The 27,785-nt window shown below is 41.7% G+C and overlaps 2 protein-coding genes across 2 annotated transcripts; both read left to right on the top strand.

Annotated features, from left to right (window-relative positions):
* Window positions 1-234: 234 nt before the first annotated feature.
* On the top strand, window positions 235-11,836 carry LOC148902829 (paraspeckle component 1-like). Its single transcript, XM_088991548.1, has 10 exons — window positions 235-718; window positions 1,770-1,919; window positions 2,006-2,157; window positions 3,279-3,374; window positions 3,450-3,646; window positions 3,715-3,799; window positions 4,323-4,431; window positions 5,774-5,831; window positions 6,930-7,066; window positions 7,952-11,836. Exons 1-10 carry the CDS (start codon window positions 341-343, stop codon window positions 8,147-8,149), a joined length of 1,560 nt encoding a protein of 519 aa, XP_088847674.1. The 5' UTR covers window positions 235-340; the 3' UTR covers window positions 8,150-11,836.
* A 180-nt stretch (window positions 11,837-12,016) lies between these two features.
* LOC148902828 (rho GTPase-activating protein 20-like) lies at window positions 12,017-27,718 on the top strand. Its single transcript, XM_088991483.1, has 15 exons — window positions 12,017-12,560; window positions 14,535-14,620; window positions 15,402-15,575; window positions 15,651-15,800; window positions 17,082-17,123; window positions 17,205-17,289; window positions 17,371-17,448; window positions 18,598-18,664; window positions 20,856-21,035; window positions 21,128-21,294; window positions 22,520-22,684; window positions 23,040-23,152; window positions 23,867-24,059; window positions 25,110-25,218; window positions 26,143-27,718. Exons 1-15 carry the CDS (start codon window positions 12,489-12,491, stop codon window positions 26,892-26,894), a joined length of 2,433 nt encoding a protein of 810 aa, XP_088847609.1. The 5' UTR covers window positions 12,017-12,488; the 3' UTR covers window positions 26,895-27,718.
* The last annotated feature ends 67 nt before the right edge of the window (window positions 27,719-27,785 follow it).

The raw sequence follows: 27,785 nt of genomic DNA, 5'->3' as shown, positions 1-27,785 counted from the left end.
CAGACAATGGATGGATGTAATCTGCATACATTTACAAGATTTGCTAGAGGTGAAAATATATTGTGAAGAACGAGAACAGCAAACAATTGATCGGAATCAGCATTCTTTCTTACACATTTTTGGCTCGGACAGTTTGAGGTCAGAATGAGGACCATCCGAGTAGAATGTATACGATTTTCCCATTTTGCCAAATGCAGCATGAGTGTTTACTTCCGGCATCAAACCGCGCGCGCATCTGCCGCCATATTGAAACCAAGCCCCCCTTCTCCATTTAAGCTTATTTTGTTCACCTCATACGATTTATATTTCGGCTAGATTAAGGATATCGTTTTTTTAAACAATGACTGACCAAGATGTACAGTTACCAAACCCGCAAAGTGGCAGTTCACCGCCACCATCCAATAGCGGCGCAAACTCCCCTGACGCCGCCGATGAACCAACGCTGGCCAACAAAGACTGTCCAGCGGCGCCGACTGAGCAGTTATCTGCTGCCGAAGGTGCCGCGTTGGAAAGCGGTCAGGCCCCTGTACACATGACGCTTAACCTTTCAAATTTTCGTAAACCAGGCGAGAAAACATTTACGCAACGTTCGCGTCTTTTTGTTGCGAATTTGCCGTTGGATATACCCGAGGAGGAATTCATCAATTTGTTCGCTAAATATGGAAATACAGCCGAAGTGTTTATAAATAGAGAGCGAGGATTTGGATTTATTCGTTTGGTATGTATGACGTTCATGAATAAATCCACATTTAAGGTCAGCTCATCTAATAGTTGCAGCACCAGTTTGTTTTGATTAAATGACCCAGTACTGGGCGGCACGGTGGGCGTCCACTTCACAGTGCAGAGGTTGTAGGTTCAATCCTCACTTCGGCATCCCGGTGTGGAGTTTGCATGTTCACCGCCTGCGTGGGGTTTCTCAGGCACCTCCGGGTTACACATTCAAAAAACATGCATGATTGGAGACTCCAAATTGTCCCTGGGTCCGAGTGTGAGTGGTTGTTTGTCCCTGTGTGCCCTGCGATTGGCTGACAACCAGTTCAGGGTGTCCCCTGCCGACTACCCAATGACGCCTGGGATAGGCTTCAGTATCCCCACGCCCTAGTGAGGATTAAGCTGAAACGAAAAATGAATGAATGAATGAATGAATGAATGAATTACTCATGGCACACATGTCTAATTCAAAGCCCGGACGTCAGAGTCAGCCCTCCACCTTATCAAGGCAAATCTTAGGTTTCTTCTTGCTAATATACCAAAATTGCAAAGTATCTTTAATCAGGATAACATTGACATATTGCAAGCATTTGTGTTAGTTGTCCTTTTAAAACAATTTAAACTTACTTAAACATTTTTCATAACTTGCTATTAAATATTCATAAATTTGTTGTTTATATGTGATAATATGAGGTATGTGTTCATAGAAATGAGTCATTTTTATGGGGTTATACCAATTGGAACGAAAACCACACACAGTACCGACATTGTGGCTCATTCTGATTCCTGTGTACCATCCCAATTAAAATCCAAGAACTGAATTAGAATTCAGGGGTTATTCGCAATTCAATTTTGAATTTCATACAGCCCTGTTGTCCATGCAAGGCTGTATGTGTGGTCAGAGTCCCTTGTTTTGGTGTAAATCATGAATGGAGATTCAGTTTGGATTTGAAATTGAAGATCAACATAATAGATACCTGAGTTTAATTTCAGACCGGCAATCAATACATTTCCAGAGTTGTAAGGAATCTGTTCACCTTTTCGTTTCTGTCTTCCAGGAGAGCCGTACACTAGCGGAGATCGCAAAAGCTGAGCTAGATGGGACAGTCTTGAATAATCGACAAATCAGGATCCGCTTTGCAGCTCATGGCGCCGCACTCACTGTGCGCAACCTTTTGCCTGTTGTCACGAATGAGCTTTTGGAACAGGTAACGCAGACAAGAGTTAGTATTCCTATTTTTTTCTCTTTTGGTGCAGTAGTGATGAAAATGTGCGACTCACCTTATCTTTCCAGGCGTTTTCACAGTTTGGCCCGGTGGAACGGTGTATCGTTGTGACAGATGACCATGGGCGGCCCACTGGCAAAGGCGTTGTAGAGTTTGCCAGCAAAGCGGCTGCACGTAAAGCCCTGGAAAGCTGCACGGAGGGCGCGTTACTGCTAACGGCGTATGTTGTTTTTTTTCTAGAGTGATTATTCTGACGCTGCATGACAAGCTATTCAAAGTTGCCAAAACGAAACAGACCATTTGTGTTCGGGTGCTTGCAATACACACGTTATTAGAATCTTTGTTTACATTGTACGATGTGGGACAGACGATTGAACATGCTTATGCCTTTTATCCCTTTAAAAAAAAAATGACTTCAAGATGGCTCTGCGAAAGTGGCTGCTTTTACAGCAGCTCCTGTATTTTGTTTTTGCTGCTGTGGAATGTAAATTTCTCCACTGTGAGACAAATAATAATAATATATTTAATTTACAAACGCCTTTCTGAACACCCAAGGACACTTTACAATTAAAAGAACACACATAACAATAAAGCCATAAATAAAATGATAAATAATAATAATACATTACATTTTAAGCGCCTTTCTAAGCTCTCAAGGACACTTTACAGTCACAGACAAGTATAGGTACTATAATAAATAAAATACAATCACAAATAGAATGCAATATATAAAATACAATTATAAGTCAAAACAAGAGAGAGAGCTACACAGAAAATGCAATTTTAAATAGGTGGGTTTTGAGATGGGACTTGAAGGTGGGAAGAGAATCGATGTTACGAATGTTGGTAGGAAGTTCTGGTGATGATCCGGGCTGAAGAATTCTGGACGAGTTGAAGTTTGTGGAGAAGTTTCTGAGGTACACCAAAGAGAAGTGAATTGCAATAGTCAATCCGGGAGGTGACAAGACTATGAACGAGGATAGTGGTGTGAGGTGTGAGAGACGGGCAAAGACGATTGATATTGTGTAGGTGTAAGTACGCAGATTTATTTATATGGGAGTGGAAAGATAGTGTGCTGTCAACAATGACACTTAGACTTTTCACCTGACGGGAGGGAGAAACGGTCGAATTGTCAATAGTGAGAGAGAAACTGTTGTTTTGCTCAAGGTGGATTTGGTACCAACGAGGAGAATTTCAGTTTTTTCGCTGTTAAATTTGAGGAAATTATGGGTAAACCAGGATTTAAATAATAAAATAGCTAATGAAAGTAGACCATGAATGCAATTTTAAACAGATGGGTTTTGACGCTCATCTAATCTAATCTAATCTAATCTAATCTAGCACACCTTGCCCAGCCATCGTGGAGCCCACAGAGCATTTTGATGAAGAGGAAGGATTGCCTGAAAAAATGTTCTCGATAACTCCAAAGTACCTCAAGTAAGTGAAATGACGATTATTGACATGAGTTTTTACTGACTCCAAACACTGAAGTATTTTGTGGTCATTCATCAGGGAACGAGCGCAAACACCGCATTTTGCTCAACCGGGGACATTTGAGTTTGAATACTCATCTCGCTGGAAAGCTCTCGATGAATTGGTGAAACAGCAACGAGAGCAGGTGAACAAGAGTATTAAAGAGGCCAAAGAGAAGCTGGAGGCTGAATTGGAGTCGGCGAAACATGAACATCAGCTCATGTTGATGAGGCATGGTAGGATCTATTTTTTTGTTGCTTCAATATTTTCCGGACTTTTGATGATACATTACCATACTTTACAGATCTAATGAGACGCCAAGAGGAGCTAAGGCGACTGGAAGAGCTTCGCAACCAGGAGCTTCACAGACGAAAACAGATAGAGTTGAGGTATATTTTCCCCCTGATATTATGACTGTACAACAGGGGTGTCAAAGTCATTTTTTGCCGCGGGCCACATTGTAGGTATGGTTTCCTCCCCAGGGCCGTTATGAATTTGGGGAAGCCATTAGAATGTTTAATCCGATCCACATATTACATATAGAGCACACAACAAATGAATGAATAACTAGTTATCAAATCTGAAGTCAAGAATAATGACTGTTATTGTGGTGTATATCCAAAAATATGAAATTTTGGTTAAGAATTTAGCAAGCATCATGGAATTTCATACATTTGATTTGCTTTCGCGGGCCGAAAAAATTGATGTGGCGGGCCGGATTTGGCCCGCGGGCCTTGACTTTGACACCTGTGCTGTACAACTACAAGCAGCAAATATGTGATCACCTCATTGTCATATAAACACAACAAATGATGGTTAGTGCCTTTTGAAATTAGAAGCAAGTCAAAAACCTGGCCGATAATTCATCTCAGCACTCAGGACGTACTTTCCCTTACATGTGCGTCTCTGCAGGCACGAGGAGGAGAGACGGCGACGAGAAGAAGAAATGATGAGAACACAACGAGAGCAGGAAGAGCTGAGGCGTCAAGCAGATACCTTTAAACCTGCCTTCCAGGACAATGTAAGTGCACACAGTTATGCTATCAAACACACAGAAACCATCAATTCAATAATATGGCACAAAACTGAACAAAAAAAATCCCAATATTTAGTCAAAATCCAAAACTGGTTACATTTTTACTCCATATAACAACGTAATATTATCTCTATTTTAAGTACATTGATGTTTGTTTGTATTGAAGACGTATAGAATACAATACAATCAGTGGCGGACCGTGGATTTTATCGCGAGGCCTTCAGTAGTGCTACGTCTGAATCACTCCACAGCTGCGAGTGTGGTGTGATTTACTACACGTCCACTAAAGGGTGCCGAAAGCAATGAAATAAGTTTGGACTTGAAGAAACTTAAGAAATACTGTTATTAAACTGTTCGAATGTTTACTATGAACGTGCGGATTCATGATAACCTCATAAAATTCCTTTCATCACTTTGCTGCTGTGAAATGTAAATTTCTCTACTGCGAGACTAATAAAGGCAAATCCCATCCAATCCAAATTGCAATATTATTAGCTATTTTTGCTAGCTTCTGAGCTGTCCAACCTTTCTTAATGATGTCCATTTATTCTTGAAAAGTCCTTGAAAATGGCTTAAACAGTGTATATGTAACACAATTAATTTATTCTCCTCCTTCAGCCATTGTGGGTTGACAAAACCACGATTAAATCAACACAACAATATATTTGCTTATGGAGCTCGCTACAGATACGGTGAGCTAGCTCTGGCCAGTATGCTATTATCACTAGCGGCTAGTGATACTATGATTGGCTAGCAACTTGCCAATGATGTGACTAGCCTATCATAGTTTGCGATAACTTTGACGTTTCCGGCGCCTTCCAGCAGGACGCGAGTTGCCAACTCGAACTCTTATTTGTTAAAGCAAGACTTTCATCGACATTTATTTTTACACTCCAGGGCCCGCAGAACTGATTGTGAAGGCATTCAGGTAGATTTCTGACCCTGAAAAGCAATTAAAGGAAGCTGAATGAAAATTTGGAATTATTTAATAAAAATGTATATAATTAGTCTGTGATTCTGATATTTTTAGGCCAGCAGAGAAGGCCTTACAGGCCTTCTCGGCCCACCACTGAAAGCAATACACCTTGTGTGTGTACAAGATATAGTGATAAGCTTGTTTTTCCCTGTCTGTATTCACACTAAATCCTCCCATATCACATATGATGACCTCTAATTCATGAGAGAATGAAAAAAGGTTTCAATGTGGTCAGTTACTAATGTCATTCATGTAATGTTTTTTCATGTTCTGTTGTGTCATTGGCTATCGAGTGCAAATTTCCACCAAAGCAGCGATGCCGATATGAAAGATCATCTTTTTTTATTTCAGAGAGAACAGGAAATGAGAGTGGCTGATCTAGGCCCCCGTGGAGCCAATAATATGGCAGGTATGGACGTCATTGAGTTAACAGCGTGGAACACGAACAAATGGAAGATGACTTCTTCTCTGTTTTCTATCCCCCCACCCCCCAAAAAATATATATATATCTATATATATATAGATATATATACAGATATATATGTATGTTTTTTTTCTTTCTTGAATTTGAGGGTGTAATTTTTAAAATTTGGACTAAGGCAAAAAAAACAGTGATACCTCGGTTTGTGAACCCCTTGGCGGACGAACTTTTGGGTTTACGAACGTTAAATGTATTAAAATTTTACCTTGGCATACGAACTATTTTTCGGGATACACACGGAGCTGCCGCAATGAGTGATGTGTCGTTCGCAAACAAGCCCGTTCTCCTGAAAGAAAATGGCAGCCGGCTTGTTTTGAGCCTCTATTCCCTGCCCCCATTTGTCGGTTAAAGTCACGTGATTGGTCAAGAACGCATCAGTGGGCGAGTGTGGGGGGTTACAGACAGAGAGAGAGTGAAGCCATTCTCCAAAAAAGAAAATGGCTGCCGAAATATTTTTTTTTGTCTTCCATTCCCCGCCCCCAGTCTTCGGTTAAAGCCACGTGATTGGTCAAGAACGCAGTAGTGAGGGGAGGTGGTTTAAACATTAAAGAGACAGGTAGACGACAGAGAGAGAGAGTGACAAAATGGATAGAAAACAGTGACAGTTTCAACTTTGATAGTTCAAAGGCAGAATGTAGACTGCAAGGTTAAAATACCCATCAATCAAGCTCCACAAATAACCCGCACTAGCCATCAGTTCAATTTGAAATGAAAAGACAAGCAAGGGAACCAGCTATTAATGATGATTGTAGTGTGTCTCCTTGCATCTGTTGTTGCAATATCACTACTTCCGTAGACGCCGAAACATGTCAGGTATTTGAACACCGACAATACACTGTCTGTAAGATAAGCATCTGTTTTAAATTAGATATCAAGTAGACAGGATGAACTTAATACAACTAGTACTGAATTCAGTGTCTTTCAGTGACCGTTAATTGTAGCCGGTCAGAACGACATTGTGACAAGCAGCATGAAACATGACTTGGCAGCTGACGACCAACGCATGCCGCTTTGTTTTGTGCGTAGATGGCTTAAACCACACTTCTGCTGGATCCAGCGCTACTCAGGGTCAAGTGATGAGCATGGGTGGAAGGGGCAATGCCATCATCCCAGAGGGAACTGCAAACATGAACCCACTGCAGATGGCTGAAAAGGGCAACATGGTAACGTATTTTTCCACCCGTGCTTCAATCAGCATGGGGGGGGGGGCGCACAATGCAAACACAAACTGTTATTTTGGTTGACAACTTGGATCAAAATGACTCCTGACACGCAGTGGCGGGCCGTGGATTTTGTCGCTAGGCCTTCAGTAGTGCTATGTCCACTAGCGGGTACCATTAGTCCGTCTTGAAAATGGCTTTAACAGTAAATCTACAACCAAATCAATTTCTTCTCCTTCAGCCATTGCGGGTTGACAAAACTGCTATTAAATCAACACAATATATCTCCTTATGCAGCTCGCTACTGATAGAGAGCGCTAGCTCAGGCCAGTATGCTATTGTCACTAGTGGCTTGTGATCATAGCAGTTTTCTCAAACTATGATTGCGTAGTGACTAGCCAATCATAGTTTGCGAAATTCTGATGTTGGCCAGCGCCTTCAAGAAGGCATTGGTTCCTATTTTGGGTTGCCAACTCGAAATCTGATTGGTTAGAGCAACTGTTTGATTGACACATTTGATGCTCCAGGGCCTGCAGAACTGATTGTGAAGACGTCCAGGTGGCTTTTCTGACCGTGGTAACAAATGATGGCTGAAATGTGATTGGTTAAATGCGTAAATACGAAATACACATCTGGAAGCAGCACAACGGGGAAAAAAAAAGACAATTTGGAATTATTTCATAAGAATTCATGGACAAAATATAGTTAACATCAGTCCGTGATTCAGATATTTTGAGGCCAGCAGAGAAGGCTTTGCAGGCCTAGACGGTCTGCCACTGCTGTCAAATTGTACCAACAATACAGGGTTGGCCTTTTGTGGATACTGCATTATTTCTTACAAACACACACAATGCCATACTAACATATCCAATCACTCTGATCCCATAGCGAGGCGATAGATATCCTCTGAGTAGCTTGCTGGCAGGACGAGCGGAGGTGGAATCACCGAAGCAGCAGCCACCGCAGCAGCAACCACAGCAGCCGCCAACACAGGGCCCTCCTGGTGGTCCGTCCACCATGTATGGAAGCGGAAGTCCTGGAGATGGAGTGTTTGAAGGGCCCAATAGCAAGCGCCCCCGCTATTGACTGTATATTGCCTTCGCGGTGACCTCCTTACTTACTGACTCCAGGAGAGGTGGGTGTGAGTGGATCCACTTCTTGATCTCTCCTATTTTTACCCACCTTGTTTTGGTCAGGGATTTGGGATTCAACTCAAGCTTTTGGACTTTGGACATGCACATCTATTTTTTTCTATGAGACTTATATGCGCACACTGTTAGCCACTGCAAACATGGCAGGAATCAATTGTTCATGCTTCATTCAGACGCTGTGCATTTACATAACCTTTTTAACTCATTCACTGGCAGACGTGCAGAAATGTGTCCACTCCAGTGCCAGGGTTTTTGTCATTGTCACTCAAATTGTGATTGGTATCCAAGAATATTGGGTTTTAGGACAACATAAATATTCAACGCAGCGTAAGAGAACTGAGTTTCTCTTCTTTCATCAGAAAAAAAAAGAATTAATTCCTAAATTCTATGGTTCTGGAGTTACAGTAAAGTCTCGTTATATCGATATCGGATATATGGATAGTCCCGGTTATATCGATACTATTTCTATGCACGCACGGAGAAAATTACATGCAAACTGGGTCGGATATATCGATAGTCCCGGTTATATCGATATTTTTTCGGACTCCCTTGAATATCGATATAACGAGACTTTACTGTATATGAATTTGAAATGAGGGCTGCTGTCTAAATTACAATGCAATACATACATATTGGTTTATATCATGCTTTAACAACAGCTGAAGCACCCTGAAAGTTAATGGCAGTTGTTAAAATAGGCCGTGACTGATCTGAAATGGAATTCTTCAGATAAATGTTCACAATTGTTTGGCAATGTTTGAAGCTGCATGCAATTCCTGACACGTGTGATTAAAAAGTCCATTCTGAATAATTTCCAAAACATTTGACAATGTGTGGAGTGGCATTTTGGTTGAGCTTCTGCCTGAAAAAGTATTTGCGGTCCATCCACACCTGCCATTTTGGTTGTTAGTTGTGAACACATGCAATATCATACCTTTCAACTACTCCTGTTTTGCCGTAAAAACTACGGTTTTTCATTATCCCATTCCGGGTTACTAATGAAAATTACGGTTTCCAATTAAAACAATCTCAAAATCGTCAAAATAGTACGTACTGTACTCGACGTCATTAGGGGATTGACAGCAGCTGGCGGAGGTCGGGAGCGGCGGCCCCGCCCCAGCTGTCAACTCGCACGTGACAAGTTTGGCGTCATTAGTCACGTGAAAGCATTGAGTAAATAAAGCCTTTGTGTAAAGCTTTGTTGCGAAGGATGGTAGCAATGGTGGATTTAGCATATCGGTACCGGACCGCTAAATCAGACAAATGCACACCTCCTTCGTGTTTCTGAATGATCTCCTTTTTCTCCTCGACTGTAATTTAGTTTTGTGTCTTCTTCGGCTGAACACGAGCCTGCGGTGGGGTCTTTTTTGGTCCCATAACAGCAAAAGTATCGTTGAAGACGATCGACGTGTGCACTCATAGAAAGGCGGTGTGGAAAGGTAGGCCGGCTGGGGCGCTGTTCGGTCGTGTGCTTCGCTGTTCTTCCGCCGAAGATTACTCCGCCAGCCGTGGTGGGGTGGCGCTCCGTGTGTATCCATAAAGTAGTGCTTAATCCAAGGTTTAATTTGTATAAATTTAACCGAATATTTCGTAAGGCCCGACTGTATCACCAAACAATGACAGGGTTGGAAATGTGTGTTCGGGTTCCACGCAGAGATGTTGAAACATGACAGAATGGAATAAATCAATACTTTTCTCGCTACTGAATTAATCTTGTGTGCTTTTCTTTGACACGCCCAAGGCTGCTCATTATCAACATCAGAGAAAGTCATCCTTGTCGTGATCCAATTTAAATGGGGTTGATGTTGGCCAATTTGGGGACGGAACACTTGCTGGCCTCATTTGACTTTAGCCCAGTTTATGGCCCACTTGTCTTTCTCCAAACGTACAATCGATAAACTGGATTCGAGTGTTTTAAAAGTTTTGATGCAATGCCACAAAATCCTAAGAATGAAAAGCTTCAAATCCTTGACAAAAAAATGTGTCAAAAGTTGGACCTTGTATTGGGGCTGTGTTTGATTTTGGGCAACATGTCACAATATTTGAGATTAGTGACCAGCATGATTAAATCCACAATGGATTATTATCATATTTTGTATAAACCCAAAAAGAAAAAGATATGCTTAACACATTCACTGCCAGATGATGTGCAAAAATGTGTCCACTCCATTGCCAGGGTTTTTGTCATCATCACTTAAATTCCAGGACCCATAGAATATTGAATTTTAGGACTATATAAACATTGAATACTGCGTTTGAAACCTTAGGGGTGTCAAAGTCATTTTTTTGCCGCGGGCCACATTGTAGTTATGGTTTCTTCTCGAGGGCCGTTTTGAATTTGGGGAAGCCATTAGAATGTTTAATCCCCTCCGCATATTACATATAGAAGCGCACAGCAAATTAATGAATACCTAGTTTTCAACTCTGAAGTCAAGAATAATGACTGTTATTGTGGTTTACATCCAAAAATATGAAATTTCAACGAGGAGTTTAGTTTGATTTGCTTTTGCGGGCTAAAAAAAATGATGTGGTGGGCCGGATTTGGCCCCCGAGCCTTGACTTTGACACCTGTGCCTTAGACTCTCTTGTTTAATCAGAAAAAAAGGAATTAATTCCGATGTTATATGGGTCTGGAGTTATCTGAACTTGAAATGGGGGCAGCTGTACAAAATACAATACTGTACATACGTATTGGTTGATATAGCGCTTAAATGAAACTGTAACAAAGCGCTAACATGGACAAAAGACAAATGCCACCCCCTCGTGGAAGTGAAAAAAAAACATGGCCGGAGGTCTAACCAGCACTTTATCGCCACCCCCGCAAGTAAAAACCAAAACTCGAACAAATACAGGAATATACGTCATATTTTCAATTTCCGAATAAATTCCTGAATGGCAGTGAATGAGTTAACACCACAGAACAACTGGAATTTACTGTCCCTAAGGAAGCTGTGCACATGCCTTTGTCCCTCGTTACAACTGGAAAAAAATGGTGAATGCGCTAACATGGAAAAAGGGGAAATACTGCCTCCTTGTGGAAGGTAAAAAACATTGCCAGAGGTTATGGTCAGTGCTTTATCGGCGCCTAAGCATTAAAAAAAAATAAAAAATTCGGGAATGGCGCTCTATGTCATATTTTCAATTCCCGAATAAATTTTTGAATGGCAGTGAATGAGTTAAACTCGTCGGATAGTTAGGCAGCACAATGGATTTCCATGTTTATTTTTAATTGCCGACCTTAAATCAAATACAGTGAGACCTCAATTTACAAACACCTTAACTTACAAACTTTTCGTCTTACAAACGTCAAATTTATGAAAATTAAGCCTTATAATAAGCACTATTTTCATAATACACACCGACCACGGCTGCGGGAGTGATCTCCGGCGGAAGCACACGACCGAACAGCACCAGAGGTTAACTTACCAACAGTCCTTATGGAAGGTGACTCTCCTTCCATAAGCCATCAACGACCATCAAAAAGGTAAATAAAACTTTATTTTACAGCACAGTTCATTTCTTTAATTACAGTCCTCATGTAATGCGCCTCTCTTTCCAAAAAGCAATGCCCTTTGACCTTCGTCCTCCAACGCCATTCCATCAAGCCATAAATGACCATCACAAATGTAAATAAAGTGACTTTATGATACAATGCAGTGTATTTCTTTCATTATAATACAATAGCACATTTATTATACATAGAATAAAGTATGTTGTGTGTAGTTTTAAGGCTTATTTAGTTGAAAAGTATATTTTATGGAAAGCCGGGAACGGATTATTCCCATTTTAATGGTTTCCTATGGGAATTTCTTTTTTGAGATACACACTTTTCGCCTTACACACTCTGTCTGGGAACCAATTAAGTTCGTAAATTGAGGTCTCACTGTAGGTACATCTGTAAAAGTGACATGCCAGTTGTGAAAAGTTTGGATGACTTGTATGAACAAAGTGAGAACAACTTCTAAAAATAGAGCCAACATTTTCTCGCCCACGTTCAAGCGCCGCCTCCGCAATGAGTATCGAAGCATTAAGAAGGTGCTAATCCACAAAGACAAGAAGCGCATGGACTTGCGACTCTCTCTGCGTTCCTCACTGAGGTCGCTTTGACTATTCAGAATTGTATTATTATCTCTTTGCATCTATGTGCCACTGAATCGAACGTTTTTGAAAAAAATTCCAACACACTGAGATGCTTTTGTCCTTTTGGATCTAATTAATGAGATTAGAAAGTGTAAACACAGGTGGACACTGATCTGCAGACGTCTGGCGGCTGGATGGATAACATGTCTCCACAACATCAACAGGACGGGCTGAGCCATCATGCTGGAAAAAGCGACAACGGACGGGTAACTATTGTTATTGTACACACGTCTTGTTGTTGTTGTTCAATGAAAAGCATGATTATTTTTTTTCTCATAGGCCCAAATTATGTTTGGATTCCAAATACAATGATACCTCACCTTAGGAACTTAATTGTTTCCCAGAAAGTGTGTGTAAGGCGAAAAGTGCGTCTTCCAAACAGTAATTTCCCATAGGAAACCATTAAAATGGGAATAATCCGTTCCCAGGTTCATTTCAATCTCATATAACCCCAGACCCATATAATTTAGGAATTAACCTTTTTTTCTGATGAAAGAAAAGAGATTAAGGTTTCTTACACCGCATTGAATGTTTATGTAGTCCTAAAACTCAATATTTTGTAGGTCATGCACGAGTCCCTGATTTTGGTGGTCAAGTGCTTCAAACGAGTGAACCAATTGCATGTTGGAAGCAATTGCTTGGCTCTAAAATGTTTACCAAATTTCCGTGCGCTGTGTCAGGAATGTTTGTCCCTCGTGACTCGGCTGTATCAAAAGTATTACACAGTATTACGATGACCCAAATGTGTGGCCTATTAATTCAGAGTCAGTGAACTTTGAGCTATGATAAAAAAGTGGCTAACTGGAGCATAATTGCGATTGACAAAAGTAACCTAGCATATAGACGGATGAGAATTTGTGGCATATTTAGAGGAAAAAAAATCTGCGGAGCAAAGATGCAACAGGTAAAAGTGTACTCACCTTCTATAGCACATCGGGTTTGAATTTGGTATTTGCCAATGTGGAAGTGACCTCATTCATACTCGTCCCAATTTGTGCATGCAAATAATATTCACCCATTCACACTGGGCGTGGTCATATGAAAACAGATACATACATTCATTTTCAAATGCATTAATGTTGTTTCTTGCCACATTAACTCCCTCGATGCCAGCCATGTGCAAAAAAATCTGTCCACTCCATTGCCAGGGTTTTTAATAATAATAATAATAATAATAATAATAATAATAATAAAATACATTTTATTTTCAAGCACCTTTCAAAGCTCTCAAGGACACTTTACAGTGACAGACAAGCATGGAAAACAAAACAGATACAATAATAAATAAAATACAAATATAAATAGAAACAAGAGATAAAGCTACACAGAAAATGCGATTTTAAATAGGTGACTTTTTGTCATTGTCACTCGAATTTCAGGATATTGAGTTGTAGGACTACATAAACATTCAATACAGCGTTAGAAACCTTAGATTATCTTCTTTCATCAGAAAAAAAGTTAAATCCTAAATTATATGGGTCTGGAGTTATCTGAGCTTGAAATGAGGGCGGCTGTCCAAAATACAGTGTCATGGCCAGCGCTTTATCAGCACTTAAGCATGGAAAAACAAAACCCAAAGTAACTCGGGAATGGCGCTCTACGTCATATTTTCAATTCCCGAATAAATTTGTGAATGGCAGTGAATGAGTTAAACTCGTGATGGGAAAATGAAGGTTCAAATTCGGCTTCAAAAAGCTTCAAAAGAGTTAATTCCTAAATTATATGGGTCTGGAGTTATCTGAGCTTGAAATGAGGGCGGCTGTCCAAAATACAATGCAATTGCCAGTGCTTTATCTGCAACTAAGCATGAAAAAACAAATTCGGAAATGGCGCTCTGAATTATGTGGGTCTGGAGTTATCTGAGCTTGAAATGAGGGCAGCTGTCTAAAATACAATAAATGACATACATATCGGTTTATGTAGCGCTTTAACAACAGCTGAAGCTGGAACAAAGCACTAATATGGAAACAAAGGGAAATGTTGGCCCCTTGTGGAAAATATAAATCATTCTCAGAAATCATGACCAGTGCTTTATCGGCACCCAATCAAGTTCCCAATCAAAAAACAAAACCCTAACTAATTCGGGAATGGTGCACTACGTCATATTTTCAATTCCTGAATGAATTTGTGAATGGGTTAACATACTTGCAGCATCACTTGCTTTGTGTTTTTATTTTTAGCGGGTGAAGTCCCAAAGTCTTCGCTGTCAGTCCGCACCCTCTGTCGTCTTCAGAAAAGCTCTCGCCAGGTCCAAGACACTTTCCAGGTAAAATATTTACCACACGCACCTGTTTTGGCTGGAGTAGTCACAATCTTCATCTTTATTAAGTGCATAGAGTTGCTTGTTCTGTAGCCACAAGGGGACATAAGCCAGTGTCTTCTTGTGCCGGTCCCAAGTCCGGATAAATACAGAGAATTGTGTCAGGAAGGGCATCCGATGTAAAAGCTTGGCCAAAACAAACCGCTGAACATGGAGGACACTGATTCGCTGTGGCGACCCCTTGAAGGGTAAAAGCAGAAAGGAAAAGAAGAAGACTCAGAAATAAAAAGAAATTAATGTAGCTGCAGGGAGTAGTCCTCTGCTCCCCCCGACCTGAAAGCAGGGACCAATCATAGCAGAGTATGGCACCGTCCGGACAGTATATATATATATATATATATATATATATATATATAGGGCCGAAACTACCAGCAAAAGACTAGTTCGCTGACGAAGCCTCTTGGATAAGAAACGTCCGATACCTTCAAAGTAGGAAAAGGATATTATATAAATATAATAAAAGATATTCTAAGCATAGTAGAAAAGAAGACTGAGATGTATACTGTAAATGTGCAAAAATATTTCATAAAAAAACTGTACATACTGCAAGTATCAAAGAAAGTTGTGTGTTATTTCTGAAGTGTGTATCTAACAGGTATCCCATAGCATTAATTCGCATTAAAAGTTTGGTCACCCTTTATTTCACGAAAGGTCTCTTGAAACGGGAGCCCTTCTTCACCCGACAACAGTTCGACAGACCCTGAGTAACTGCGTTGCTCTCTTCCAGAGAGAGCCTCCCGGTTCCCGTGTTCTCAAAGACGTGCTCACTGGTGCAATCCTTCCTGAGAGTGCCCGACAGGTTACTTCTCCTCGATGGGTACACTCAGTTGAAAACCGGCATGCAGACACAAGATAGACACCTTTTCCTCTTCACCGACATCCTGGTCATCGCCAAAGCCAAGTAAGCCAAGTCCGGGTTCCCCTGTACCTCTATCGGAAAGCAAAAGGCGTTCAGGTTGGGCTCACGTTGCGCCAGGTCGGCCAACCAATTCAAGCAGAAGGCCCAGGCGCGATTATGTGAAACGTGGACAGCCGGTTGCATGGACGAGGTGTGCGAGGGAAGCACCTGCCCGGAAAAGAGCTTTGTCGTGGGGTGGCCAACCTGTAACTCTGTTGCAACATTCAGGTGAACGACACAAAATCAACAAAACAAAACAAAAAAAAAACACATTAATTTCCGGACTAAAAAGCACACCTGATTATAAGCCTCGCCCAGTACATTTTTAAAGGAAAAACCATTTTGTACATACATAGACCGCACCCGTCTATAAACCGCATGTTTATCAAGAAAAACGGTACACAGAAAAAGTTTTAATAATGCAGTGATACCTCAGCTCACAAACTTAATTGCTTCCCAGAAAGCGGGTGTAAAGGCGAAAAGTTCGTCTGCCGAATATTTATTTCCCATAAGAAACCATTAAAATGCGAATAATCCGTTCCCAGGTCCCCATAAAACATACTTTTCTACTAAATAAGCCTTAAAACTACACAAAATATACCTTATTTTATGTATAATAAATGTGCTATTGTATTGTAATTAAAGAAATATAATAAAGTCGTATTTACCTTTGTGATGGTCGTTGATATAGTTGCCTCTTGATCATATCCGAGTGAAGTTGGCGTGCTTTCACTCACACTGTCCCATGCTAGCTGCTTTGCGTTAATCCAAATCAACAGAAGTTTTTCAAACTCTTCTATAACCTGAGACCGTTGCTTAGACAACACAGAAACACCCTTCGCCACATGTAGCAATGGTCGACTTAGCGTACTGGTACTGGGACGCTAAGTCACACAAACGCACACCTCATTCGTGTTTTTCGATGTTCTCTTTCTTCTGCTCGACTGTAATTTTCTTTTGTGTCCTCTTCGGCTTAACACTAGCCTATGCTGGGGTCTGTTTCGGTCACATAATAGCAAAAGTACTACACTCGATAACAAATCACATCTGCCCTCAAAGAAAGGGGGTGACGAAAACTAGTCCGCCAGCCACCGTGGCGCTGTTCGACAGTGTGGTTTGGTGTACATCCGCCGAAAACTAGTCCGCCAGCCAAGACAATATGTTCACCAATTTAATGTTCGTGAGGCGAAAAGTTTGTGAGCTGAAGCGTAAATCCTAAATTCTGTCCAAGGCCAGATCTCCTAGATGACGATGACGGTTTAACACGCTGTGTCTGTTGACCTCAGATTGACCCCAGGTTGTCTGTGCTTCAATTGTGTATTCGAGTCACACATGTTGACTAAGCATATAACAGCATGAAACTTTTAAATATGATAACTTCTTATTCTGTCTAATCTCTATCACCCGCACAGTTGGAAGCTCGTGACAAAAGTTGTGGTTTATAGTCCGGAAATTACGGTAAACTTCTTACGTTTATGTCGCAACTTTTGTTTGACATGTCCCTGCCAGCTCGGTGGAACAAAAAGAAAACTGGCTCTCTCACCTGAAGAAGTGAGTTCATCTTAAGAGCTGTGCATTCAATGCATCTTTGCGTGTAAAAGCCAACGAGACTTGCTTTCGTTTCCTCTGCAGTCGCATCAAAGAGGAAAAAGAGAAGGAAGAACCTAAAACCATCCCTCTCAGAGTATACGGCAAGGGGCTCAACACCTATGCTGTTGTAAGGCAATGTAGAAAAACATTTTTTTTTTCCTTGCTTCCAACTCTTGACAAATGGATGTGATCCTTTCTCCATTTTTAGACCAAGACTTTGCCCGTCAGCAACTCCGATTGCACCACTGAGGTGATCCGACTGGCTCTGCAGCAATTTAGCATCATTGTGAGTCGCATCGGATCTTCACAGATCCAAAAGATGCTCTGCATACGTTTACTTTTTTAACTCATTCACTGCCATTCCCAAATTTATTCAGGAATCGACAATAGGACATGGAGCGCCATTCCCAAATTTGTTCGGGCTTTGTTTTTTTTTTTTTGGGTGCCGATAAAGCGCTGGGCAGCATTTCCTTTTTTAGCGTTTTGTTCCAGCTTCAGCTGTTGTTAAAGCACTATATAAACCAACATGTATTGCATTGTATGTTGCACAGCCGCACTAATTTCAAGATCATATAACTCTATATAATTTAGGAATTTACAGTGATAACCTCGGTTTACGAACGCTTTAGCCTTATGAACATTAAATTCGCAAGAATATAATCTTGGCATATGAACTAGTTTTCGGCAGACGAACCAAACAACACAGCGCCAAGGTGGCTGGTGGACTAGTTTTCCACACCTCCTTTAAGTGCAGACGTGGTTTGTTATCAAGTGGAGTACTTTTGCTATTTTGGGACCGAAAAAGACCCCATCACAGGCTCATGTTAAGCCGAAGAGGACGCAATAGAAAATTTGCGGTCGAGCAGAAGATGAAGATCATCGAAAAACACGAACAAGGTGTGCGTTTCTGCGACTTAGCATCCCAGTACCAGTATGCTAAATCGACCATTGTTACGTGTGGCTAAGGGTGTTTCTGTGTTGTCTAAGCAACGGTCTCAGGCAATAGAAGAGGTTGAAAAACTTCTGTAGATTTGGGTTAACGAAAAGCAGCTAGCATATATTTTTTCTTAGTTTTAAGGCTTATTTAGTAGAAAAACATGTTTTATGAGGACCTGGGAATGGATCATTCTCATTTTTTTCACCTTACACACACTTTCTGGGAATCAATTAAGTTTGTATGCTGAGGTTATCACTGTAACTCTTGTTTTCTGACAAAAGAAGCGAATCTAAGGTTCCCAACAGTGTATTGTTTGTTTATGTCGTCCTAAAACTTCATATTCTGTGGGTCCTGCATATTGAGTGAAAATGACAAAAACCCTGGCACTGCAGTGAACATTGTCTGGCAGTGAATGAGTTAAACTACCAAAAAAAATGCAATACATGAATGAATAAATACTGTACAGTCATTGTGGCTGTGTGACGTTCTTGTGTTCAGGGTAACGTGAAGGACTACCAACTGTGGGTCCTCTCCAAGAGGGACAATACGCCCTATCCACTCATTGGTTAGTCACTCACGTTGTTGCGTGGTCATTGCTTATTTTTAGCTCTGCTAATGGCTTTTGTTTGCTGTTTATTAATCCTTGAAACTGCTCAATGGATATTAAATGTGCTTGCGTTACCAATTGTTTATTTGTTAGCTGGAGAAATGCCAAAAGTCAAATTGCACACTCTGTTTGTTGTCATTTAGAAGCCCCCACCACCTTTTTTTGCCTTTTCCAAATTGTACTGGGCAAGCAAGACCGATAAGAAAGTAATAATAATAATCATTTCATTTCTAAGCGCCTTTCAAAACTCTCAAGGTCGCTTTAAAGTTACAGGATCGTTTTTTTCTGCGGTTGAGAAGCGGCAGCCACATACGTCAGCGTTCACTCAACCAAATAGATAGAAAGCTAGCCAGCTAGCTAACAGATAGCTAATAGATTGCCAGCTAGACAGTTATCTAACTAGCTAGATAGCCATATAGCTAATAAATAGCCAGCTACATAGCTAGCTAGCCAGCTAGCCAGATGGCTAATACTAATCATACCTCCAGTTGCATCTGGACACGGTGTCAGAGATGTTTGGTGACATTGAACAAAGGCTCAAACACAGGAAGATAAATAGCTCTGCCAAGCTATTTATTGAGAGTATATGCAAATTTAAGTGATACATTAGTAAAACATAGTTCTCTTGATTAGAATACCACACCCCTGGACGTTCTAAGCACCAACAGCTGTAAGCAATAAAACATAGACATTTTTAATTTGGTTGTTTTTTTTTCCATTAACGGATAGATTTGTAACTTGGCTAATGAGCTCATCCTGTGAGGGAGTTTCAAGTCCTAAATTACTTCTGTGATGAAGGAGTTTCCCAAGTCCTAAATTCTGTCCAAGGCTAGATCTCTTAGATGAAGATGACAGGTGAACAGGCTATGTTCAGATTGACCCCCAGGGCATCTCCGTCTTTACTGTGGGTCTATTGTTCGGTTGGCCAGCTCAGCATGGGACTTTTAAATATGATAACTTCTTATTCTGTCTAATCTCTATCAGTAACCCCAGCCTCTACTGTAGCGTCTAATAATGGGGCGTGCCTTATAGATGGACAACGTTTTTAAACTTGTCATTCATTCAAGGTTCGCCTTATAGTTTGGTGTGCCTTATATATGGAAAAAAGTTTGTAAATACAGTAAAGTCTCGTTATATCGATATTCAAGGGAGTCCGAAAAAATATCGATATAACCGGGACTATCGATATATCCGACCCTGTTTGCATGTAATTTTCACCGTGCGTGCATAGAAATAATATCGATATAACCGGGACTATCGATATATCCGATATCGATATAACGAGACTTTACTGTATACCTTTCATCTGGGTTACGCCTTATACACTGGTAGTATGGTAGCCTTCTATGCATCAGCAATGACATTTGATATACAGTGAGACCTCAACTTACAAACACCTTTACTTACAAACGTCAAATTTACGAAAATTAAACCTTATAATAAGCACTATTTTCATAATACGCACCCACCACGGCTTGCGGAGTGATCTTCGGCGGAAGCACACGACCGAACAGCACCAGAGGTTAAGTTACCAACAGTCCTTATGGAAGGTGACTCTCCTTCCATAAGCCATCAACGTCCATCAAAAAGGTAAATAAAACTTTATTTTACAGCACAGTTTATTTCTTTAATTACAGTCCTCATGTAATGCGCCTCTCTTTCCAAACAGCAATTCCCTTTGACCTTCGACCTCCAACGCCATTCCATCAAGCCATAAATGACCATCACAAATGTAAATAAAGTGACTTTAGGATACAATTCAGTGTATTTCTTTCATTACAATACAATAGCACATTTATTATACCTAGAATAAGGTATGTTGTGTGTAGTTTTAAGGCTTATTTAGTTGAAAAGTATATTTTATGGAAAGCCGGGAACGGATTATTCCCATTTTAATGCTTTCCTATGGGATTTTTTTTTCTCGAGATACACACTTTTCGCCTTACACACTCTGTCTGGGAACCAATTAAGTTCGCAAGTTGAGGTCTCACTGTATGACGCGCACACCAATTGCTCAGCTGCTCATTTCCAGCCGTGGCTCTGAATTGGACAGTTGCGAAGCGAATTCAAGCCCACGGTGTCGTTCTTTCCACTTGACAAAAACGACACTCATGTACAACTAGTGACTTCCATTTTTCGTTTGTCTCAGGTCACGAGTTCCCTTTCAGTATCCACATGAGTCACCTGCGGCAAACGTTGGCTCACCGCGCCGCCACACCAGAGGACCGCGACTGGACCGTACAAGCGGAGCAGCTTCAGGTGCACAAACGCTGCCAGTTCATTCTGAAAGCCCGCCGTCAGGAAACGCTTCAACCGCCTGTGGCCACAGGTCATGTGATCTCTTTGTCGTCGTAGTAGCACATTGCGTTTGTTCACCTTATACTGACGAGCCGCATTTTGCGGGTCTTCTGTCTCCGTCAGACTTCCCTCTGAAGCCATTAAAAAGGAGGCGCTCCCTCATCACTTGGGCCTTTCTGCGAGGTTCCTCCCTTCAAATGTCGTCCACAGGAAACTCTTCTCAGGGTTGCTTGTTCGGGCGCCCCCTCAGTGCCGTGTGTGTCGAAAACGCTCTGCCGAAAGCTGTGATGGTGGGTTTTCACAATCAGGTTGAAGTGAAAAGGGGGCAAGGACAGCTCGCTATTTTGCGGGTGTGTCCGCAGATGACAAAATCAAAGATTTATAATTATGGATTGGATCTGATTAACCTTTATTAGTCTCGCGGTGGAGAAATTTACACAACACGGCAGCAAAGTGATGAAAATAAGAGGAAAGAAAGAAGTAAAAAAAACAAAATACAGGAGCTACTGTAAAGGCAGCCACTCTCGCGGCGCCATGTTGACGTCAAAACAACAACAAAAAACTAAATAACAAATAATGACAACACAAAGACGCAGACGGTCATTCAATCTTAAGGACTTTCTTCACTCTCTTTGTTGTATGAAGCAGTCCTAGATAAAAGCGTAGATAATAAAAGCGTCCTTTTCACCAGTGGCTCAGAGACATCAGATTGGAATGTTCACGTCTGCTACAAGCTAAATGTTGAAAGCAAACACGAAGCTGTTGACAAAAAGTGATTGTCTCCCATCTCCTATACCACGTAAATAATAATAATAATAATAATAATAATAATAATAATAATACATTTGATTTATAAGCGCCTTTCAAAACTCTCAAGGTCACTCTACAGTCACAGGATAAGTTTGTCTGTGGGTGAGCAGCGGCAGCCACACGCGCCAGCGTTCACTCAACCCGGTATAACTCAAATAAATAAAAATCTAGATAGCCAGCTAGTTAGCTCGCTAATAGATAGCAAATAGATCGTAAGATAGCTAGCTAATTGATAGCGAAAATAGAGCCATCCATCCAGATGGCTAGCTAATAGATAGCCAGACAGCTAGCTAGATAGCTAACAGGTAGCCAATAGCTGGAAGGATAGAAAACAAGATATTCTAAGCATAGTAAAATAAAAATGTCAACTGTATACTGTAACTGTATGTGCAAAACCGTAAACAAAGGTAAATATAACGACTTTATTTTAACATAGTTTATTTATTTAATTATACTACCATATCACATTCATTATACGTAAAATAAGGCATAGTTTGTGTAGTTTTAAGGCTTAGAAAATTAGAAAATTGTGTTTTATGGGGACCTGGGGAACGGATTATTCTCATTTTAATGGTTTCCTATGGGAAATTATTTTTTGGGATACACTTTTCGCCTTACACACTCTGTCTGGGAACCAATTAAGATCGTAAGCCAAGGTATCATTGTACACCCAGATTTCGCCATTATTACCATGTCCTTCGCCAGGACATGCTGGCGCTCTTATACCACGAGGGCCCGTGGACGCGGGGCATATTTCGGCGGCCGGCGGGCGCTCGGGCCGTCAGGGAGCTGCGAGATTCACTGGATGCCGGCGAATCGCTTCTTCCTCTCACACGGGACCACGTCTTCATCGTCGCCGGCGTCTTCAAAGTAGGTTTGTCATGATGACCCACATCTCTCACCTGGCCTTTAATCTCCTCCGGCACATCCACATGAGCAGGACAACATGTTCATAAAGTCCTTAATCTGTGAGATAATCCTTGTTATTGCAAACAAACTCGACAAGTCTTTGCACTACAGTGATAACTCGGTTCTCGACCGTAATCCGTTCCAGAACCCTGTTCGAAAAGCGATTTGTTCGAACACCGAAACCATTTTTCCCATTACAAATAATGTAAATCGTTTTAATCCGTTCCAACACCCTGAATGTTTACCTTTTTAGTACAGTATTTGGACCATCTTTTTTCAACGTTTGCCCACTGAATAGCGCCTCACTGTTTCCTAGGACTTCCTGCGCAACATCCCTGGCAGCCTTTTGTGTTGTGAGCTGCATGAAGAATGGATGGATGCGCTGGCCGATGACGGGGGGAAGGAGGAACGGGTACAAGGGATACAACGGTGTGATAAACCGCCGATCAACCTCATTCAGTCAATCATCCCTTGTTGTTGCCGTCTGTTGTTTAGAGTGGAGAATACAAACCTCCAGATGCATCTGGACACGGTATCAGAGATGTTTGGTTGGACACAGAGAACACAGGAAGATTGTCTTTTACTGCCGGCAGGGGATGCAGCCGATGGCCAACTTGTGCAGCCCTCTGCTAAGCTATTTATTGAGTGTATATGCAAATTTAAAGGACAACCGATGCCTCCAGACAAGTTGTGTCCATAATTTGTATAATCACTTCAAATGACTTCTACTGAGCGTATTTTACAAAGATTCCACCGCATATAGCTATATTTTACGTTTTAAGACTCACGCTAAATATTCAGGAAGTCTTGTTTTCGAGTGGGTGACGATTCCTCACGCGACGTCACTGAAGGAACGCCCCTGACCGAGAAAGCGACACACAATGCATTTTGGGTACTTTGTTTGGTCTAAAAAATTCGTTTTAAGCCGTGTTGATGGCGAAATTAGAAGGAAAACATAAATAATGCGATGGTGGATCGTTGTGTTTTGCACCAAGACTACTATTTGATTCTAGTTGACACAAATCAGCCCATTTCCAACGGAGCTTGGGTTGTGTCGTATGTATTGAGTCGCATAAACCTCTTGACGCTTCTCTTTGCCCAACAAGCAAATGCAAGTAGAAAAAGTTGGTTGTCCTCCTGTAGGATGATGAGCCGGCTCCCCGAAGACAACGCCCTGCTGCTCCGCTACATTCTGTCCGTGCTTCACGCTATCCGAAGCAACGCCCACGAGAACCAGATGACCGGCTTCAACCTGGCGGTGTGCATCGCTCCCAGCATGCTTTGGCCCCCGGGGGCACTGTGCAGCCCCGAGGCAGAGAACGAAGGAACCAGGAGGGTAAGCGAGCGGCGGCGTGAAAAAAAGTCACCAAAACACACACTTTCGAAGTCTGCTTGACCTTGACAAATGACCACTTCACGAACCCCAAGTACCATATTTTCCGGTGTATAAGGCGAACCTGAGTTTAAGCCGCACCCCCAATGAAGGGTGTGTGATACCTCAGCTAACGAACTTAATTGGTTCCCAGAAAGTATGTGTAAGGTGAAAAGTGAGTCTTCCAAACATTAATTTCCCATAGGAAACCATTAAAAATGAGAATAATGCGTTCCCAGGTCCCCATAAAACATATTTATTCTACTAAATAAGCCTTAAAACGACACAAAATATACCTTATTATATGTATAATAAATGTGCTGTTATATTGTAATGAAAGAAATAAACAGTACTAAATAATAAAGTCGTTTTATTTACCTTTGTGATGGTTGTTGATGTAGTTGCCTCTTGATGATATCCGAGTGAAGTTGCCGTGCTTTCTCGGTGATGATACCCTCACTCACAATGTCCCCCGCTCGCTGCTTTTGTTAAATCAAAAGAAGTTTTTCAACCTCTTCTATTGCTTGACATCGTTGCTTAGATAACACAGAAACACCCTTTGCCACACATTGCTATGGTCAACTTAACATACTGGTACTGGGACGCAAAGTCACACAAATGCACACCTCGTTTGTGTTTTTCGATGATCTTCTTTCTGCTCGACCGTAATTTTCTTTAATGTTTTCTTAGGCTTAACACTAGCCTGTGATGGGGTCTTTTTCGGTCTCATAATAGCAAAAGTACTCCACACAATAACAAACCACATCCACTTTTCACCAGTGGATCAGGGACGTCATGGTAGAATATGCACATCTGCTACAAGCTAAATGTTGAAAGCAAACACCAAGCTGTAGCATCCACTGACGGAAATAGATTGTCTCACATCTCCTGTCCCACGTACAGTAAATCCGCTTCAATTCCAAGCCGCGACAGTTCCACATACATACATAATGCATTGCGCAAACAAGAAATTTCCTTCAAAAGTCAATCAAGTGTTTTTGTATTTTTGTACAGGTTTGCGACTTGGTGAAATTCATGATCGAACACTGCCAGCAGATTACGGAAGAGGAGCCCTCTTTTCTGTTTGGGGGTTCACCGCAGAGACGCGCCACGCAGGCGACGGGTACGGTCCTTGTAATCTTGTACAGTGATACCTCGGTTTACGAACCCCTTGGTTTACGAACTTTTCGGATTACGAACGTTAAATTTATGCAAATTTTACCTTGGCAGACGAACTATTTTTGGGATACACACGGAGCTGCCACAATGAGTGATGAGTCTCCGAACAAGAAAATGGCAGCCGACTGCTTTTATTCCTCTATTCCCCGCCCCCAGTCTTTGGTTAAAGCCACGTGATTGGTCAAGAACGCAGCAGTGAGGGGAGATGGTTTTAAACATGAAAGAGACAGGCAGACGACAGAGAAAATGGATAGAAAACAGTGAAATTTGGACTTGTTTCAACTTTGATAGTTCAAACGCAGAGTGTAGACTGCAAGGTTAAAATATCCCATCAATCAGGCTCCACAAACAAACCGCACAAGCCATCCGTACACAATTGATGAGGAACTAGGTCAAATTATCGCAGAGAAAGCACCTACAAGAGATCATTCCTCAAGATGGTGAAAGAAGGGTACGTTCCTCATCAAGTGTTTAATGCTGATGAAACCAGCCACTCCATTCCATGAAGCCATCAACGACCATCACAAAGGTAAATAAAACGACTTTATTATACAATATACTTTATTTCTTTAATTATAATACCATAGCACATTTATTATACATAAAATAAGGTATATTTTGTGTAGTTTTAAGGCTTAGAAAATTAGAAAATTGTGTTTTGTGGGGACCTGGGAACAGATTATTCTCATTTTAATGATTTCCTATGGAAAATATTTTTTGGGGATACACCCTTTTCGCCTTACACACTCTCTGGGAACCAATTAAGTTCGTAGGCCAAGGTATCACTGTATTCTGAATACATGGAAAACATTTGATGTTGATATTAATGGTCACTCAAACTGTTTTGTCACATTTCCCTGACCGTCAGACAAGTGGACGTACCCTTTGACAGACTCCTCTTACGACAGTCTGGAGAATGAATTGGATAGCAGTAGCGTGGGCTCACCGAGCTTTTGTCGCAGAGGTCTCCGATCCAAACCAGGCAGTCTGGACTCAGTCCTCACTTTTAGTGATTACGAGCAGGACCATGAGTGCGATGTTCAACATGCTAACCGGCAGGTGCTGAGAGGAAGCAGGCAGATCCAAGACGCCCCCACCGTGGACCTTTCGTCCTTACACGGAATACACAGAGAGCGGCGACGCTCCGAGCCGGCATTGATGCACGTCGCAAAGATTCAGACGCTCTTTTACGAGAGCACAGACGCTCTCACCGGCGAGGAAGAAGAGGAAGAGGATGATGACGAGCGTGCTTCAAAATTGAGCCTTCAGCAGAGGTACAGAAGGTCCCTGGCGGTCATTGAAACCAGCTCCTCCAGCCTGTCCTCGAACCCCACGTCGCCTGCACCAACGCAGGCCAAAGCGTGCGCTCCTTCCACATCCATCGGTGACAAGGACGTTTCGGCTTTTGACAGATACGAGCCGCCGGGGAGGAGTCGGAACGTGTGTCAAGGCAGAGAGCATCTTCAATGGGGTCATTTGAAAAGCTGCAGGAGCCTCCACCCCAACTCTTGGCTGAAGAAAGACCGCAGACTGTCCTTAACTCAACAGGAGAGTTTGGAGAAGAACGCGCACGCAAATACAACCACCGGGATGAATATTAGCTTTAGCATCTTTGGTTAAAAGCTTTCAAAACTTGAACATCTCTGACTTATTTTAGAATATCGTTGAATGTAAATCAATGAGAAGGTTTCTTTAGCCGTCATCTGTACTTCTTTGAAGGTGTCGGACGTTTCGCTCCTCGTCTGAGAAGCTTTGTCAGTGAACTAAAGTCTTTTGCTGGTAGCTTCGGTCCTATGCCAGACTCTGCTCTCAGGTTGGGGGGAGCAGAGGACTACTCCCTGCGGCCTACTTCAAAATGAAAATGAAATGAAAAAGAGACCTCAGAGAGTTTCAGTTTCAGAAGGTCCCGCCCCCTTGTTCGTGATGTCACGCCAGGACGTCTTGCCTTTGTTGAGAATCAAAACAATGGCTTCAGATTCAAATAGTTCTGAAGAGGAAAGCATAAATGTTTGCAATCGATTAAAGAAGTTCTTCCGTATCATTTTGAGGCGGCTGGACTCCAATGTAGCGTCCCAGAAAATGCACAAGATGGCGCCCAAGCTCCGTTGGAAATGGGCTGATTTGTCTGCTGGGAATTTGTGTCAGCTAGTATCAAATAGTAGTCTTGGTGCAACACACAACGATTCACCATCGCGTTATTTATGTGTTTTCCTTCTAATTCCGCCATCAACACGATGTTTTCAGACCAAACAAAGTACCCAAAATGCATTGTGTGTCGCTTTCTCAGTCAGAGGCGTTCCCTCCGTGACGTCACGTCAGGAATCGTCACCAACTCAAAAACAAGACTTCCTGAATATTTAGCACCAGTCTTAAAACGTAAAATATAGCAATATGCGGTGGAATCTTTGTAAAATACGCTGAGTAGAAGTCATTTGAAGTGATTTTACGAATTATGGAAACAACTTGTCCGGAGGCATCGGTTGTCCTTTAAAAGTCAATTCACAAAATTGA

The sequence above is a fragment of the Hippocampus bargibanti genome, linkage group LG01 (assembly GCF_051943395.1).
Source record: "Hippocampus bargibanti isolate YZ-2025 linkage group LG01, ASM5194339v1, whole genome shotgun sequence".
NCBI lineage: Eukaryota > Metazoa > Chordata > Actinopteri > Syngnathiformes > Syngnathidae > Hippocampus > Hippocampus bargibanti.
This window is presented reverse-complemented; position numbering and strand designations above follow the sequence as displayed.

Excerpts from the sequence above, each read along its gene's own strand:
- LOC148902828 (XM_088991483.1), top strand. The coding sequence starts at position 12,489 with ATGGATAACATGTCTCCACAACATCAACAGGACGGGCTGAGCCATCAT. Across the intron at positions 15,576-15,650 it reads CTGGTCATCGCCAAAGCCAA|GTCGGCCAACCAATTCAAGC; the intron begins GTAAGCCAAGTC and ends ACGTTGCGCCAG. Across the intron at positions 23,153-23,866 it reads CGGGTACAAGGGATACAACG|GATGATGAGCCGGCTCCCCG; the intron begins GTGTGATAAACC and ends GTCCTCCTGTAG.
- LOC148902829 (XM_088991548.1), top strand. The coding sequence starts at position 341 with ATGACTGACCAAGATGTACAGTTACCAAACCCGCAAAGTGGCAGTTCA. Across the intron at positions 2,158-3,278 it reads GGCGCGTTACTGCTAACGGC|CACACCTTGCCCAGCCATCG; the intron begins GTATGTTGTTTT and ends AATCTAATCTAG. Across the intron at positions 3,647-3,714 it reads GCTCATGTTGATGAGGCATG|ATCTAATGAGACGCCAAGAG; the intron begins GTAGGATCTATT and ends CATACTTTACAG.